This window comes from Gigantopelta aegis, chromosome 10, assembly GCF_016097555.1.
Source record: "Gigantopelta aegis isolate Gae_Host chromosome 10, Gae_host_genome, whole genome shotgun sequence".
Taxonomy (NCBI): Eukaryota; Metazoa; Mollusca; class Gastropoda; order Neomphalida; family Peltospiridae; genus Gigantopelta; species Gigantopelta aegis.
The window spans coordinates 53,447,754-53,466,388 of NC_054708.1; the positions used below are offsets into that span (position 1 = coordinate 53,447,754).

Consider the following 18,635-nt stretch of genomic DNA (forward strand, 5'->3'; position numbering starts at 1 on the left):
ACATAAAACATAATTATGTTGGTAATATTGGTAATATAATATGAAGACAAAAGCTCAAATAAAAAACATTATACTGTTTATTGTTTGTTTGCATGAAAAGAGAACTGAAGAATTGGTACATGTATGTAACTCAATATAGCATAATGCTAAAACTGATATAAAAGCATTAATTAAGAATTGACAGCAATTATTTTTTGGTGCATGCATGTATGAACCGAAAAAACAATGTGCACACTGTATGACACTGCAAAAGTGTGCACATTGTTTTTCAGTTCATACTCGCATAAACCAAAAAATAATTGTGGTCAAATCTTATAATTAAATTTATATGCATAATTTAACAGTAAATATCTCATTTTGTTTTGTTTACTTCTAAATATGCCTGTAGTATTGTATGTGTAAATTTCATTGATATTTATGTTGCATAAGAATGCTAAAGTTCATTCACTATTATTTGAATCAGGTGATTGCCAAATGACATCATTTTGATAAACAACACCATTTCCGCTAGTTTTAGCTGTGTGCATTTTGACGGCTTGTTAAGTTATGTTGGAAGGATTTGTCTGATTTGTGTTTAGTTTATATTTCATGAATTTGAATGAAGGAAACATGTCAAACATTTACACTGTTGGGGGAACCGTTTAGTTTTTGTCAACAGCTGTAGAACAATGCTTACAAGTAAGATTAAGGCGTGAACGTTTCTACATTTCTTTGGCCACCGACAGAGTCTCATTACATTAGCGATGACTTTTTACATCAATGTGTATGTCTTCTGTGCTTTAGCATTTTCCATTAATTAATCGTATAAAACTTTTTTCACTATTACATGGCATCTGTGTTACAATGGTATTGCTTTTTGCATCTTTCACTTGTGTTTTCTTCAAAATATCTAAATATGGTTGCCTGAATAATCTGGCTAGTTACAGAAAAGTAGTGCGAGTCAGGGTGGGGGTAGGGGTGGGGGTAGGGGTGGGGGTGGTAGGCTTGGCTTTTTTTCTGTTCATCGAGATTTGAACGAAAAAAAGTGAGCATATCTCGACCAATCATAAAGAGATGCAAAGAAAATTTTATTATTATGTTTTAAACCCATACCAGCTCTCATAACCTTTTTTTAATCAAAAATGTCAATGCAACTAAATTTCAAAAATCCCAAGTAAACACAAAAAAGTACCATAAAAATGCATAGATAAATCACATTTTTAATACAGAGATAAAGGCAAAATGCATAGATAAATCACATTTTTAATACAGAGATAAAGGCAAAATGCTGGAACAGCCAAGATAAGCAACTGGGCCTGGATTGTTACTAGTAACAGATATGCAGCACACGGAAATGGTTTATTTAACAATGCACTCAACATATTTTATTTAAGGTTATATGGCGTCGGACATATGGTTACGGATCACAGATATTGAGGGAGGAAACCCACTGTTGCCACTTCATGGGCTACTCTTTTCGATTAGCAGCAAGGGAACTTTTATATGCACCATCCCATAGACAGGATAGCACATACCACAGCCTTTGATGTACCAGTCGTGGTGCACTGGCTGGATGCAGTACACGGATACTAAAAGCAGGACAAATTTGGACTACACTATAGTTAGGAAAAGTCCTATCAGACTGATGTACATGCACTTGTATGAGAAAGGAGCAGGGTTTAGCTCAGTCATTTGATCGCCCGCCTGAGGTACTTGCATCACGGATCGAACCACCTCAGTGAATCCGTTCAACTGACTTGTTTTTTCTCGTTCCAACCAGTGCACCACAAATGGTCAAAGGCTGTGGTATGTGCTTTCCTGTCTGTGGGAAAATGCATATAAAAGATCCTTTGCTGCATTAGAAAACATTTAGCAGGTTTCCTCTGTTGACTATGAGTCAGAATTACCAAATGTTTGACATTCAATAGTCAATAATTAATTAATCAATGTGCTCTAGTGGTGTTGTTAAACAAAACATATTTCTTCTTGTATGAGAAAAAAAAAGAAGAGACAACAAACATACACCCCAAACCCCAAGTAAATTCAGTCTTTAAAAGCTTTTCCTCATCATTAACTGACGATCTGCACTGTGGACAGCTCAAGGTATACAAGAAGACATGTTATAAAAAAAAATTCCCTTCTGGTTTCATCTTTCACTATGGCAACACCAACAGTACCTGTATTAATAAACTCACCTGGAACTTTGTTAAAACATCAGATTCATATATAAACTTCTGTGCATTAGTCCCCGACCTTGAAATGCACACTAAACCATAGGATCCCACAATTTCTTCAATCTGTTAAACAAGAAACATATATAGAGAACAACAGATCCCTCAGTAACCTACGTTATTTACCAATTACATTTTTTATCCTACAACTGGATTAATCCTAACTTTCAACATGCTCAAACTAAACAAGCAAACCTTTTTGCAGTATGACATACAAAATTCAGGACTTCAGTGTTATAATATTCTTTATTTGTATATAAAAAAAGTGCTTTAAGCAATAATTTCTTAAATAAATAATGCAATTTTTGTTCTACAATTATTTACCACAACATACATGTACACCACATTTTTTATTGATTCAAATTAACAATGCAAAGAATAACGAGTTGAGTCAGACTGGTCTCATGACATGTATCCTACAAGTAGCAGTTTATTACTTTACTTTTAATGCTCCTTATAACTATCTGATACAAATGGTGGTTTCAGTACAAATATGCTATATCATGTAATCATTATTGGAGATAGTACTAATCATTCAATAGCATGTACATGAACCTGTATGTTTAAATGATACTAAGAAAAAGAAAAAAGAAAAAAAAAGGCATCAAAACATTTCTGATGCACAACCAAAAATAGCCATGTGAGTAACAGGAAAATCTGAAGTATTTTCTAGTAACTGAGAAATTGCTTTGAATTTCTATAACCCAAAACAAACACAAAATATTCAAAGCAAGGAAAACCTCCATGCATGTGACATCATTAATGATCTTAGTCTAGACAAGTTAATAAACACAGACCTAGAAGAAATGTACAGTATTGTTAGAGGACCATGGACCTTGAAGGGTGTATACTACCAAATCAATTCCCATAGACGACAATGATAACATATGTGGCTAAAACTCCAACCTGCAGCGTATCAACTGACATAAACACCACAGATATAAATGCTACCACCCCTCACCTTTAAAGTGAATCAGAAAAAATTAGGGGCCAAGCTGCTCATTTCAGAGATAATGGGTAGCGTCTAGTTCCGCATAAAATTTAAGTACTTTTTTTTTAACAGGTACCTCATAGATGTTTCAAGCACAAGGCTACTTGACACAGTGGTTCTAGATGAAATAAAATTGCATACATTTTTTGCACAAATGAAACTACTTTTTTTTTTACAACCAACATATTCACATTTATCACCAATCACAGGACTTGTGGTGTTAACTTCTCTATCAAAAGTTAGGTGCACCTCGAACTTTGATCCAGCCGGAAGTTATTTGGTTTAGTACTACCTGAACTGCATTGAAATGTTAGGCGAGTTAAATGTTTCTTTTCATCATATACCTACATCTTCATCCAACCACAGCCCGGGTACTGCGAATGACTCCAACAGGTCAGCACCACACAACAGTTTGACTTGCACCGCATCATCCTCCACAGTAATCTTGGGAGTCGTGTTCACAGACTCATCTGGAATGTCAAAAGTCACTGGATTATCAAACTAATACAAGAGTGTAATACAAAGTCCTGCCCCGGAATCGATCACTGGTGATGTCAGAAATTGAATCCGGGGTAGGCGTGCCTGAACCCTAGGGATATGGGCACGTTAATAGAGTTCCCAGTTGCCAGTGTAATACAAATTATGGAATACCTGCACAATAATATGCTATTGGTGACTGGAATGGAATGCTTTATCCATTGCACAATGTTTCCTTTGTTTTTCTTTAGGTAAAGAAAAGAAAATATTTTAGAAAAACTATTTTTGCACTGTTGTATAATTTTTGGACTTTTTCGATCATGAGAATATTTTCATTTTATTTTGGTGGGCCTTAATTTAATCAAATTAATGTTTATGTGTTGCAAGTTGTAATGTCTTTGGCTTCTGATTTTGTAAACTACATGTATTTCTATGTACATTAATCTCTTGAAAAAATGTTTTATCACCATGCAATAAATGTCAAACATATTGTACATCACATCATGTTAATACAGTCTGCGCCAGACTATTGTTATACACAACTGAACGTCTGTAATCAAGTAAACTTATTCTAGTTCAATCGTCCAGTAGAAAGGTGCCAGAAAGCTGTGCTAGAAAAAGCATCTAGCACACGTCCCCTAGACAGTAATCCACCCTTTTCATTGGTTAATTAATCTCATTGTTTAGGAGGTAGAATGCCGCTGCTACATGTTCATTGCATCATTCCATAATGAAAGGTAGTATATGACATCACATAATATGCAACACTGCATGCGTTCCTTCTAGTGATGTAATATATGACAGCTGTGAGCCAGGTGTTAATGTCACAGCACAAAAATAAAATGCAGTGAATGTTATATTTAATTATAATAAAATTATAAGTATGATTGGACTAGAAAATATTTCTGGCACTCGTCCTTTTGTAGATGGATTTTCTGACACTTGTCTCAAGAAAATGAATCCTTGGAGCTCAGCTCGCTAAAGCACGCTTTAAGGATTGATTTTCTTGAGACTCGTGTCAGAAAAACCATCTACAAGAGAACTCGTGCCAGAAACTATTACAGTGAAACCCCTCTAAACCGGACACCTGTGAGACAAAGTAAAATGTCTGGTTTCAAGAGGTATCCGGTTTAGACAGGTTAAGTTTTGTACAGATTTTTAAAAAAAGGACTGTAAAAGATGTCCGGTATTTAGGGAATTCCAGTTTATAGAGGGTCCAGTTTTGAGAGGTTTCACTGTATTCTAATTTCAAACTAACTTTAATTCTGATTTAAATTTCTTCTGGTTTTCAGTATACAATGAAAAAACACTCTTTAAAAAGTACAATATTCATAGAAATCAAGTGCTAAAGATTCTCAAAAATACAATTTTCTTATAAATCAAGTATTACTGCTTGTATGCTAAAAAGGCCTATCATGTTTTCTCAATTTTTAACACACATAACCATCGCAGTAACTGAAGAAAGAAGGAAACGTTTTGTTTAACGACGCACTCCACACATTTTATTTATGGTTATATGGCGTCAGACATATGGTTAAGGACCACACAGATATTGAGAGAGGAAACCTGCTGTCGCCACTTCATAGGCTACTCTTTTCGATTAGCAGCAAGGGATCTTTTATGTGCACCATCCCACAGACAGGATGGCACATACCGCAGCCTTTGATATACCAGTCGTGGTGTACTGGCTGGAGCGAGAATGAGCCCACCGACCGTGCATCAAGCAAACACTTTACCACTGGGCTAAAGTCCTGCCTCGCAGCAACTGAAAGTGTAATAACACAAGCAGAATGATTTTTCTCATAACAATTCATATCTGGCAGACTCGCTAAAAGCCTGTATTGATTATCATGTAGAATGTCATTAATTAACTTCTCCTCCCAAAATATCAATTAACATCTATTATCCCACATCCTCAGTCTCCTGTTAGCAGAAACGGACATGTTTTTTTCAGTATGTTTACAAGTAGTTATCTTTTCGCTATTACTTGACATAATGCATAAAGCACGTAACATGTGCCAATCAATAATAAATCATTTTACTCTTTAATGGAAAACACTGTTTACAGAACTTTAACGTATTTACTGCAGAGAACATCCAATTAAAATACAAAAACTGAATCGTTGTAATGGAGTTATATGTGCAATGTCCTATCTTTTTGAACATGTTAAAGGCATACTGTCACAAATTTCATTACCTTACTTCTCTAAAACAAGAGTACCGGTGAGGTACAATGTGATACGCCCATCAGGAGTTTGATGGAAAACCATATCTATATTAATAAATATGTTACGGGTATGATTCAATTTTAATTATGCGAAATGTTTGCAATGGGTTGGATGAACAGCTTGTTTTTGGACCAACCACCATCCCAAGTTGTTCCTACATGTGGTTTGATGATCCTGTATGCATCTGTATGTAAGATCTCATCTGGACAAGGATTTACTGTTATGTGCAGTAGATCGTGAAAAGTAGGTCACATTGACCCAGTAATAGAATGCGACACACTGCCAATCCAAGTTGTTCCTACATGTGAGGTTTGATGGTCTTGTATGCAAGATATGGTCTGGACAAGGATTTACTGTTATGTCCAGTAGACCATGAAAAGTAGGTCACAGTGATCTAGTAATAGTACTCGACACACCACCATCCCAAGTTGTTCCTACAAGTGAGGTTTGATGACTCTGTATGCATCTGTATGCAAGATATGGTCCGTACATAAGGACGGATGGACAAACAACGCCATATCATAATACGACCCATAGATGGGCATATAAAAATGGATTATAAATGAAAATAACATTCATCTGGAATACCAAACCAGCTGAAATGAGAAAAAAAAACAATCCGAGAATAGGTCCATCAAGGGGATTCGATCCTTCGACCTAAACACATCAGGTAATCACTCTACCAACTGAGCCAGATCCCAACCTAATACAGTGAAACCCCTCAAAACTGGACCCTCTGTAAACTGGAATTCCCTCAAAACTGGATGTTTTTCATGGTCCCCTTTAAAATATCAGTACAGAAAATAACCTTTCTACACCAGATATCACTTAAAATCAAGACTTTTTTTTCTTGGTCCATGTGTGGCCTGTTAAGAAAGTTTTAACTCTATGAAAGAGTCTACCTACATGCAGGTGATAAATGTCACCCACTGATGAAGATGGAGGTTGTGTCTGGGATAGATGTGTCATTAATAGAGTCCCCTGTGTCCCTGTAAATGTCATCCTATTGATTCACAATATGCTATATCAACAACAAAAAATACTTGATAGTGACAAATGAATAGAGGTTCTATGGGGAAAACCCTCAAAACCAGACCCTCGGTAAACCAGAATTCCCTCGGTAAACCAGAATTCCCTCAGTAAATTTAGAATTCCCTCGATAAACCAGAATTCCCTCAAAACCAGATTTTTTATTAGTCCTTTTTTAAATATCAGTACAAAACAGAATTTCTCTAAACCGGATACCCTTTAAAATCAGATTTTTGACCTGGTCCCATGGGTGTCCAGATTTCTTTATTTTTATGACTAGATATAGATATAGAGCACTATCAAGCTTAGCAAAACAAACCTCAAGCAAATATTTAAGAGACATCACCATTTATGGGGAGTTATATCACTAACTGGCCTCTGCGGTGTCATGGTTAAGCCATCGGACATAAGGCTGGTAGGTACTGGGTTCGCAGCCCGGTACTGGTTCCCACCCAGAGGGAATTTTAACGACTCATGGGTAGGTGTGAGACTACTACACCCTCTTCTTTCTCACTAACCACTAACAACTAACCACTAACCCACTGTCCTTGACAGACAGCCCAAATAGCTGAGGTGTGTGTGTGCCAAGGACAGTGTGCTTGAAACTTAATTGGATATAAGCACGGAAATAAGTTGAAATGAAATATGCCAGTCTCATTCCCCGTCACTTTCCTGAGACACAGTTCAAGGAGAGTCATTTTTAGATCCCCTGGGCATGTGGATTTATGTAGTATCAATACGGTAATAGCGACACAATACAAGATGCTAAAATCTGATGATGCTCAATTTAAAGAGACGTACAATAAACTGTTCCAAAATCCTTTTGTGCAATTGTTTTGTCAGTAATCAGTTGAACACAAAACAATGGCTACATTCTGTTCATAAAACAAAAAAGGATAGTAAACAACAATAGTTAGTTTGCACATTACTGCAAATTGTTTTACTACATTTAAGTTGTTTGTAATTAAGCTACATAACGTCAAAACTGATCAACAGTATAATTTCAGCTATCCTACAACTTGAGCTAAAAAAAAAAAAAAAAATAGTTTCCGATATGATGACCTCACTAAAATTTTATGTCACTAATACAATGTATGTCACTTATTTAGATTTTAAAAAAATTTAAGATTGCTAATGTTTTATGATTTATGAACGGTATCTTAAATGACATCCCATAATCTATGTTAGGGGAACAAATAATTGCTCCATCAATTTTTTGATGACAATGTCTATTCAAGTCAATCAGAAAATTAATGTGAAATTATATTCCCCTGTGTGTGAGCTGTTTCACATCATGGTGCAGGGCTGGCAACTTTCTCATAGGTTTCCCTGAGTGGAGAATACAACACGTATTCGGTATCTCTTGGAAATTTTAAAACGGGTTCTCTATAAACATCTGTGGTAATGTTTTTAAATATTATGGTTTTTAAATATTATGTTTTTCATTTTATGTTGATAATTATGTACAATATTGGTTTGTTTACCACAGCTCCATAATACACTGTTTTCATGGTTTGACCATAGAGTTGTTTTTGTCTTGAAAGATGTTTTTTTGGTATGGTGTATTGATCTATTGCAACATTTTGTCTTGATAATGTTTGAGTTATGGGCATGTTTTGAAAGGTAAAACAAATCTATTTAATATTTTTAACATGTAACAGTCTTCACTGGGAAAGGTGAGTAAACACTTCCACTCCCCTTCATACTCCCCTGGAAGGTTTTAGAAGAGTGCTAACTTGATTGCCTTGCAATAACATTTTTAATACATTATATTTAAAACTTCATCGGATTACTCGCCTAGCACCATTTCAGGAGAGTGATCTTCAGCTCACCTTGATTTTGCTCACGGCAAAGACTTTGTAACATTTTGCTTGTCCATCAGTATATTTCTAACTTGTAAGTGTGATTTCAAACAAATCTGACATTATTATTAAATATTCTAAATCATTTGTATGAAGCTATCACAATATAATACTTGAAAATAGTGTCACATTTTTTTAGAGCCAGTATATATCAATTCATATGGACGTGTTATGTATATTTGTACAAAATCAGGGTTTGTGCCAGAAAGAAATGTTTGGGTATGGCGCTATGGAATTGAATATTTACGATGTATTTGCTGAATGCAACCACAGTTGACAGGGGTATGAGAGGCCTCCTCCAGAAAGAAAATGGATTAGGTTTAGGGTTATGAAAATCATACAATAATGATAAAGAGTAATTAACTTTATCAAAATCATACAATAATGATAAAGAGTAATTAACTTTATCAAAATCTGCACAAAAATTTGTTTATGGCACCATACCCATTTTACCCTCTGACAAAAACCCTGAAAATGTCTTTCATTGTATTGAATAACAAAAATATCAAAATGTAAGCTTGGATGACCCTTTCATATATGATATTTACATATCCATATGTTACAACACTTAGTTCAGAGCTGCCAGAATGCTTTATCAGTCCATTAATGAACTACAGTTTCAAACAGAGTAAACAAAACTTTCATTCCAACATCATCCGGTTGGCGGTTTGCCACTCTGGCGGACTTCCTTTGTGTCCGTCTGCTGATGTATGTAACTGACAAATGTCAATTACGGGTATTCTTATACGAACAATGACCACACATATGTCAATCAATAACAGGCCTGGGACTTCTTGCCATTTAATTATACATAGTAATCAACTCAAATTAGACCACAGTAACAAATTTAGTTTAACTAAGCATGAACAATCAACAGTGAAACATGGGATGAATAATTCAAGAACACCTTTGATGTTGTAGTAGCAATGCTGCTGGTTTTAAGCGGACAAGTGCTAGATACATGTCAAAGCTAGAGGCAATGACAATGGGCCAGTTTCTCGTGTCGGGTTTATCAGAGGGTTATGGAAACCCCAGGTTAACCTCAGGTTAACCCATGGGTTATTTAGATTGCACGTTTCACGTGTCGGGTTTATCAGAGGGTTATGGAAACCCCAGGTTAACCCATGGGTTATTTAGATTGCACACCAGGTTACAATTGCACTGCACGATAAACCTGCTATCAAGCTGGTTTTCTCTGGGTTTTCTGCTTGAGATGGAACAATTTTGGCACAGTAATCGTTTTTCAGGGACCGTTTGGAACCATTAGACATGTATGATATGTTGAATTTCTAAAACGGTATCGGCTAACGCGACCAACGGCTTTACATTTAATCGATCTCGTAAGTGGACATCTCAAATAATACAATACGATATTACTTAATACTTATTATAATAGTTTAACATACGGTAAATTTGCAGACTCCTCTGTATGTAGGGCGCTGTCATCATCAAATGGATTAACCATTTCCACAAATTCACCAGGAATCATGCCTTAAATTGTATAGCTCATGTCGTCAATGTCAGCCATAGGTGATCCACCGCCAGTCCCTTTCCACGGCCGTAGCTAGCGAGGGGGGGGGGGGGGGGGGGGGGGGGCGGCAAAGAAAAACTCCGGAAAGCATTATAGAAACTTAAAGAAAATTATCTTCTTGACTGTTTAAGGAGTTTTAGACTATTAACTACTCAGTTGCCCTCCCTCCCCACCCCCTCCCCCCAAACAAAAAATCCTAGCTACGGCCCTGCTTTCTGTTTCTTCAGCTGGGATACATCTTTTTTGGCTTTGCACTTAAACGTTTCCAAAGTTCTTTCAGTTGTTCCAGGTCTCGTTTTACGGAAGACTGACTATTGAATTTTTTAAGTATTTCATGCCATACATTTTGTTTCACTAAATGTGTTTTCATATCACTTTTTTTACTTTCAATTATTTTAATATTTGCATTAATCAGATCTATCAATAGACGTTTGTCATCTTCACTGAAGTTTTCTTCTTTTTTTTAACTCTAGTTTCAGCCATTGTGAAGATGTAACATGCATGTAGTGGATATGATGGTTTATATACCTTTCAAGTGAAGAAAACCAGGGTTCACAACATAGTGGAGCCGCGGGGGCCACCCCTTTCCATGGTTCTTGTATTAGGAAGGTTGGAAATGTCGCATTTGGACACCTGAACATTAAAAATAATTATGTGGGGGTGGGGGTCGGTGGGGGACATGTCCCCGAAATTCGTAACAATTTCGGCCCTTTGGGGGACTTAACCACCACCCCGGGCAATTGCACTGACAGTGACCCCCACTTTCAAATGCACTCTGCGAACTCTTCAGATAACCCATGCAAAACCCGTGGTTTTTGTAACACGTCTAGAACCCAAGCATGTGAAAAGCCGCCAGTCCATGGCTACAGGCTAAGGTTTTCGGCGTGTTACGTAGCCCCGGGTTAACCTAAGGTTATATGACAACCTGGTGTTATTTAGCATGAGCACGAGAAACTGGCCCAATGGGTTTATAAGCAAGTATTAAGTGATAGCTTCATGTAAAACTAGTAGCAATGGCATACAATAATAGTAATGATGTTGGTTTTAAGCTGACCAGTGCTAGCTTCATGTCAAGCTAGTAGCAATGACATTGGATTTAAGCTGGTATTAAGTGCTAGCTTCATACCAAGCTAGTAGCAATGACATTGGATTTAAGCTGGTATTAAGTGCTAGCTTCATGTCAAGCTAGTAGCAATGACATTGGATTTAAGCTGGTATTAAGTGCTAGCTTCATGCCAAGCTAGTAGCAATGACATTGGATTTAAGCTGGTATTAAGTGCTAGCTTCATGTCAAGCTAGTAGCAATGACGTTGGGTTTAAGCTGGTATTAAGTGCTAGCTTCATGTCAAGCTAGTAGCAATGACATTGGATTTAAGCTGGTATTAAGTGCTAGCTTCATGCCAAGCTAGTAGCAATGATGTTGGGTTTAAGCTGGTATTAAGTGCTAGCTTCATACCAAGCTAGTAGCAATGACATTGGATTTAAGCTGGTATTAAGTGCTAGCTTCATGCCAAGCTAGTAGCAATGATGTTGGGTTTAAGCTGGTATTAAGTGCTAGCTTCATGTCAAACTAGTAGCAATGACGTTGGGTTTAAGCTGGTATTAAGTGATAGCGTCATATCAAGCTAGTAGCAATGACATTGGGTTTAAGCTGGTATTAAGTGCTAGCTTCATATCAAGCTAGTTGTAATGATGTTGTGTTTAAGCTGGTATTAAGTGCTAGCTTCATGTCAAGCTAGTTGTAATGACGTTGTGTTTAAGCTGGTATTAAGTGCTAGCTTCATGCCAAGCTAGTAGCAATGATATTGGGTTTAAAATGGTATCAAGTGCTAGCTTCGTGTCAAGCTAGTAGCAATGACGTTGGGTTTAAGCTGGTATTAAGTGCTAGCTTCGTGTCAAGCTAGTAGCAATGACGTTGGGTTTAAGCTGGTATTAAGTGCTAGCTTCATGTCAAGCTAGTAGCAATGACGTTGGGTTTAAAATGGTATTAAGTGCTAGCTTCATGTCAAGCTAGTAGCAATGACGTTGGGTTTAAAATGGTATTAAGTGCTAGCTTCATGTCAAGCTAGTAGCAATGACATTGGGTTTAAAATGGTATTAAGTGCTAGCTTCATGTCAAGCTAGTAGTAATGATGAACATTGGGTTTAAGATGGTATTAAGTGCTAGATTCATGTCAAGCTAGTAGCAATGACATTGGGTTTAAGCTGGTATTAAGTGCTAGCTTCATGTCAAGCTAGTAGCAATGTTGTTGGTTTTAAACTGGTATTAAGTGCTAGCTTCATATCAAGCTAGTAGCAATGACATTGGGTTTAAGCTGGTATTAAGTGCTAGCTTCAGGTCAAGCTAGTAGCAATGATGTTGGGTTTAAGCTGGTATTAAGTGCTAGCTTCATATCAAGCTAGTAGCAATGACATTGGGTTTAAGCTGGTATTAAGTGCTAGCTTCAAGTCAAGCTAGTAGCAATGATGTTGGGTTTAAGCTGGTATTAAGTGCTAGCTTCATATCAAGCTAGTAGCAATGACATAGGGTTTAAGCTGGTATTAAGTGCTAGCTTCATGTCAAGCTAGTAGCAATGACATTGGGTTTAAGCTGGTATTAAGTGATAGCTTCATATCAAGCTAGTAGCAATGATGTTGGGTTTAAACTGGTATTAAGTGCTAGCTTCATGTCAAGCTAGTTGCAATGATGTTGGGTTTAAGGTGGTATTAAGTACTATCTTCATGTTAAAACTAATAGAAATGACACTGTATTTAAGCTGGTATTAAGTGCTAGCTTCATGTAAAAGCTAGTACAACAGCATTTGGTTTAAGCTAGTATTAAGTGCAAGCTTCATTTCAAGCTAGAAGCAATGTCACTAGGCTTAAGCTTGTATTACCAGTGTTTCTGCCAGAAAGAAATTTTTGAGTATGGCGCCATACCCGTTTTACCCTCTGGCAGAAACCCTGATTACTGGTAAGTGCTAGCTTCATTTCAAAGCTAGTTGCAATGGTGTTAGGTTTAAGCTGTTATTAAGTGATAGCTTCAGTCAAATCTCAACAAATGATAAAAGGCCATGGATTGGAATTTACATAAGATTTGTTAAATTCCAGCTTGAAAATCTCTATTTTTCTGAATAGTGGAATAATGATTTTAACTCCTGAAGGCAATGGTATGTGCTATCCTCTCTGTGGGAAAGTGCGCACATAAGACCTCTTTGTTTCTTACTGGTCCGAGTTGCCCACTTGGATACATACATGTGGCTCTTCTCTGTATAACCCAGGCCTATTAGCATCTGTGCTGGACAAACAGCCCCACACATGAGTTGTGTACTTAAACCTTTATTGGATAAAAGCATAAAAATATTGCCATCATCATCATCGTAAGCAATTATTAGCAAGTAAAATGGTCATTGACTCAAATGGGTGACTGAGCAGAGCAGGATTTCTCATACAAGTGATACCTGGAGAAGAAATGTGTTTTTCTAGGTTTCTGATATTTATAATACATAACTGTGTACTAGTAATACAATACCAGATATTAAAATGCAAGATTTTTTTAATTAGAGAACCACCAAAATTGACGATATTAAACTTGGGTTACTTTTAGCAATTTTTAAGTGATATTTTTTTTAGATAATCATTAAAACTGACCATCTAAATTATGTTCAAACTTACACTTGTCATACCTAACTTGTTGTGACAATCATATACTGTTGTTATATTTTGCCTGTTGCTGGCCAGTTTTATGAATCTTAAACATATATCTAGCATCTATTCATTTGTAACCCTAATGTGATCCTGAATTACATAAAATCAGAAAGACTTCAAAGAGGCATTAAACATGTAAAAACGCCATACATTTACATGTAATATTGGTGGTTTGTCAAATACCAAGTGGATAATGCATCAGGCAATTATCTGAAGGATATTACACAAGCCACTACTTAATAGAAGACTTCTGTTGTCAGTATTATGATGGAGAATCCTCTGTGGTCCAATAAAGGCATTGTTCAGATTCCAATTCCATCGGAGGTCGACTTCAATCATCTATCATCCTTTTTCATTCAATCTACCACTGAATGTTTATATTGATTGTATATCTGTCATTCCTTTATTTACCGTTGACAACTAGTAGCCCATGTTTTCCTTCATGATTGGATGTCATTAAATATTAATTCAGTCTGTTTCTTTACCAGTATTTCACTCTATGACAGACATGACCAAAAGAAATATTATTATCAAAAAAAAGGTTTATCCGATGGAGTGATATTGAGTTTATCTGACCGAGTGATACTGAGTTTATTTGACAGAGTGATACTGAAGGTTCTTTTTTTCCAATATTGACTTTCGAATTTTTGACAGAACTTTGATTAATGAAAGTTAATATTAAAAAATAAAAATAACCTTTTTATTGGTCTATAAAGTTTGAACTGACTTCATCAGTCAAAATATTAATGAATATTTGTCAACAAGAATGTTTAAAATATCCACTAGAAATCATTTTGACCAAAATTAAATTTGCCATGTACTATAGTCATGCAAATGCAATGTCAGTCACAATGTTTACTATTATACATTTTCTTGTTGTTTATAAACTTTTATTTGTTTTATTAATTAATTTATAAAATTAATTAATTTATTTATTTGTATAGCAGAAGAACGACATATTGTTGGAAAACTCGAGTCAAGAGTTTGTTCACTTAAATGATCAAAATGTAACGGCAGTTACTATCAATTTGCCCTTTATCAAAGAGTTTTCTAAGCACAAAATCAAGTTTACTATTATGCATTTTTCTTGTTTATTAACTTTTATATTTGTTTTAATAATTAATTTATAAAATTAATTTATTTATTTGTATAGCAGCAGAACGACATGTTGTTGGAAAACTCTGAGTCAGAGTTTGTTCACTTAAGTGATCAAAAACCGGCCTTGGTGGCATCGTGGTTAGGCCATCGGTCTACAGGCTGGTAGGTACTGGGTTCGGATCCCAGTCAAGACATGGGATTTTTAATCCAGATACGGACTCCAAACCCTGAGTGAATGCTCCGCAAGGCTCAATGGGTAGGTGTAAACCACTTGCACCGACCAGTGATCCATAACTTGTTCAACAAAGGCCATGGTTTGTGCTATCCTGTCTGTGGGAAGCGCTAATAAAAGATCCCTTGCTGCCTGTTGTAAAAGAGTAGCCTATGTCGCGACAGCAGGTTTCCTCTGAAAAAAAACCAGTGTCAGAATGACAATATGTTTGACGTCCAATAGCCGATGATAAGATAAAAAATCAATGTGCTCTAGTGGCGTCATTAAATAAAACAAACTTTACTTTAAGTGATCAAAATATCACATCAGATACCATCAACTGCCATTTATCACAAACTTGTCTAAGCACCAATTCAGATCTTTCTTCCTTTATAGCCCTAAGCTAATATATTCTGAATCCCACATATGGAACATTTGACACATCTGGGGTTTTTTTGAAGTTAAGATTAGATTTTCGCTTGAATGGCAAAACTGTGAAAGAACTAATTCTAAACGGCTGAAAAATCCTCGAAGTAAGACTCAACCAAATGATCGCACTGATGTTCAAATGTTCGTGCTGAAAGGGTTTTGAGCCAGTGTTAATAGGTGAGAAATTGAAGTATGGAGACGTACCAGTGTTGGTTTTATTACTACAGATCAATACCATTAACTTGTGATAAGAACTGTGAAATACCATTATGCTAAGTACATATAAAGCCAGCTCGTTGATTTCTTGGTTCTTGTACGAGACTGATAAAACTCAGTGAGGTAATCCAAACACAGATGGAGGCATGTGTGGAACACAATACTTCAATAGACGCAGCATGCATTCTTCAAGATTGTTCAGTTTATCGTGGCCCGCGGATGAATCCCAGAGGTGCAGTTAATGCAATGAGCTTGTTTTAATTGAAGCACCACATTACATGGCATTCCCATGGATGTAAACAGAAATGATAATCAGTCAGTGAGGAAAAAAAATATATATTGAATGTACGTTGGAGAATGTGGAAAAATAATGAACAAGCAATTCTATTAAAATATATTAATACTAAAACCTGCTCAAATTGCTATAAATTTACAAATTATGTTACTGTTTTCTGATAATATCTTATATACATGAAGTCAGGTCAGGTCATAGGGTTTTACATGCACATTCAGAACAAGCTGTTGTAGCGCATGCCTGTCATGGGCACAAGAGCCGGCTGTGGCTGGTTCCTCCGTCCATGACAGAAAAATACATGAAGTACAAAAGTTAACTGACCTATAGTTATAAAGACATTTTAACAAACAAGTAGTGAAACCTGCCATGAAATGCCAAAGGTTGTCTCTAAAAATACAATGTACAGTGAAACCCCTTTAAACCGGACATCCTCGAGACCAAGTAAAATGTCTGGTGTTAAGAGGTATCCGGTTTAGATAGGTTAAGCTCTGTACTGATTTTAAAAAAAGGACCGTGAAAAATGTCTGGTTTTGAGGGAATTCCAGTTTACAGAGGGTCCGGTTTTGAGAGGTTTCACTGCATAATAATATCTAAAACTATTCCAAACAAATGCAACAGTCTTTTCAATAATCTATTCCCAGCAAATAAATACCCCAAAATCAACACAAGGTCAAAACTATTAAATAAATATTTAAATAACATTCATAGAATAACAGGTTCGACCTATGACTTGCAATTCCACATGACTAAACAGCTAAGAAAGCAGATACGCCAAACATTATAAAATGTTATGGACAGACAAATTTGAAAATCTGAACACACTGATTCAGTTATTTCTGACATACATGTAGGGGTTTCATCACCCATCTTGCTACATAATTGATAATCACCACTATTATTCAAGCACAATATGTGTTTTCCAGTACTAATTTGGAAGGGACATAATCCTAATTTTAACATCATAATTACTATTTTTTAAGTTCAAAATGCAGTTCTTAAGTTTACATGAAATATCATTGCTAAATCTTCCAAACTTGATGTTCTAAGTGTCAACTCAAATTTCAGAAACAAAACTCTGGCCAGATGAATTAAAACAGTAGGAATGGAAATGACTATTTGCATGAGACACGTTAAAAACACAGCATAATATATATCAATGTGCTTAGCCAGTACCAGACACATTAGGATTACCGACTCCTACAGAGTGGTTTCACATTCTACAAAATCACTTCAGCTATTATACCCTAAACCGATATTTTCACAAGAAACCAAGATCAGTCTTTCAGATGACTCCATGTGCCAGGTTTCTATTGATTCTACCATGGGAACGACAGACAGAATTTTATTGTAATTAAATCCCTTCTCTTCCACGATAAATGCACTATTCTCACAAAAAGGGACATTCAATAATGTTGTCAGCTCCATTTTAGCTGAATACACAATTTGTGCAGGTGCCAAATCAGTGAAATGATAAATAATAGATACAATCACAAATCTGTGAGTAATGTAGCGGAAATTAAAAGACTTGTTACAGAAACCAATATTATTAAAACAAATTGAGCATTAATAAACCAGTGAAATCTGACGGACAAGACACTGAATGCACGAGAGATCACAAAATTTTATACGGAAACAGATATGAAAATGCTAACTACATGTCCATGTACAAATACAAATACACATTGTATGTTTTTGAATTATTTCAGTGTGAAAAACTTCTATTTACACAACATACAATGTACAGCAAATTCAAATAGAAACAGCAAAGCACACTAACTTATTAAACAGCTTTTTGTTCTCTTTTTTTAAACATTGTTAATGTATATTATTAAACTGATAGCAGAAATTTGCAAGTTTTTAAAACTTTAAACTACATGTACATATACATATAATTGTATTTCTGTTTTACATTAGTAAAATATTTTATGTTGATAAATTGAAGTGTCTTCACAAGATTAAGAAAAATGGTTATAACTGCATAAATTGCTTGTCTGATATACTGCAAGGTTGTATACATCTGTTATGGATATCAAAATGGATTCAATACCCTTAATTATAGGGTTAATATAAACCATTGGTACATGTATACACATCATGTTGCAATAGTTTGAAATATAAAGCATTGTGTTTTTTTCTCTCAAATTGGCATCTGGTATACTAAACAAGTTTTGCATAAAACCACATAATTACATACATGTAGCTCAAACTTTTAACTTAAGAATTGTTACCTATGTCAATTTTGAATGGTTTTTGCCATAGCTAAAATGCAATTTTAAACCAAAACCTTTTTAATAAATAAACACAACTGTTTTGGTGTTTTTTAAATTAATGCTTTTAACAGCAATAATTTGTATCCAGTGATAAATAACTG

The 18,635-nt window shown here is 35.6% G+C and overlaps 1 protein-coding gene across 1 annotated transcript in view; it reads right to left on the reverse strand.

The window, feature by feature from the left end:
- The window catches only part of LOC121383417 (nicotinamide/nicotinic acid mononucleotide adenylyltransferase 1-like), a 44,749-nt gene that overhangs the window by 7,314 nt on the left and 18,800 nt on the right, over window positions 1-18,635 (reverse strand). Inside the window, exons 5-6 of the mRNA XM_041513432.1 lie at window positions 3,550-3,671; window positions 2,175-2,276 (exon numbers count right to left, since the gene is read on the reverse strand). Coding sequence (XP_041369366.1) covers window positions 2,175-2,276; window positions 3,550-3,671 — 224 coding nt within the window. The remainder of the gene's footprint in view (window positions 1-2,174; window positions 2,277-3,549; window positions 3,672-18,635) is intronic.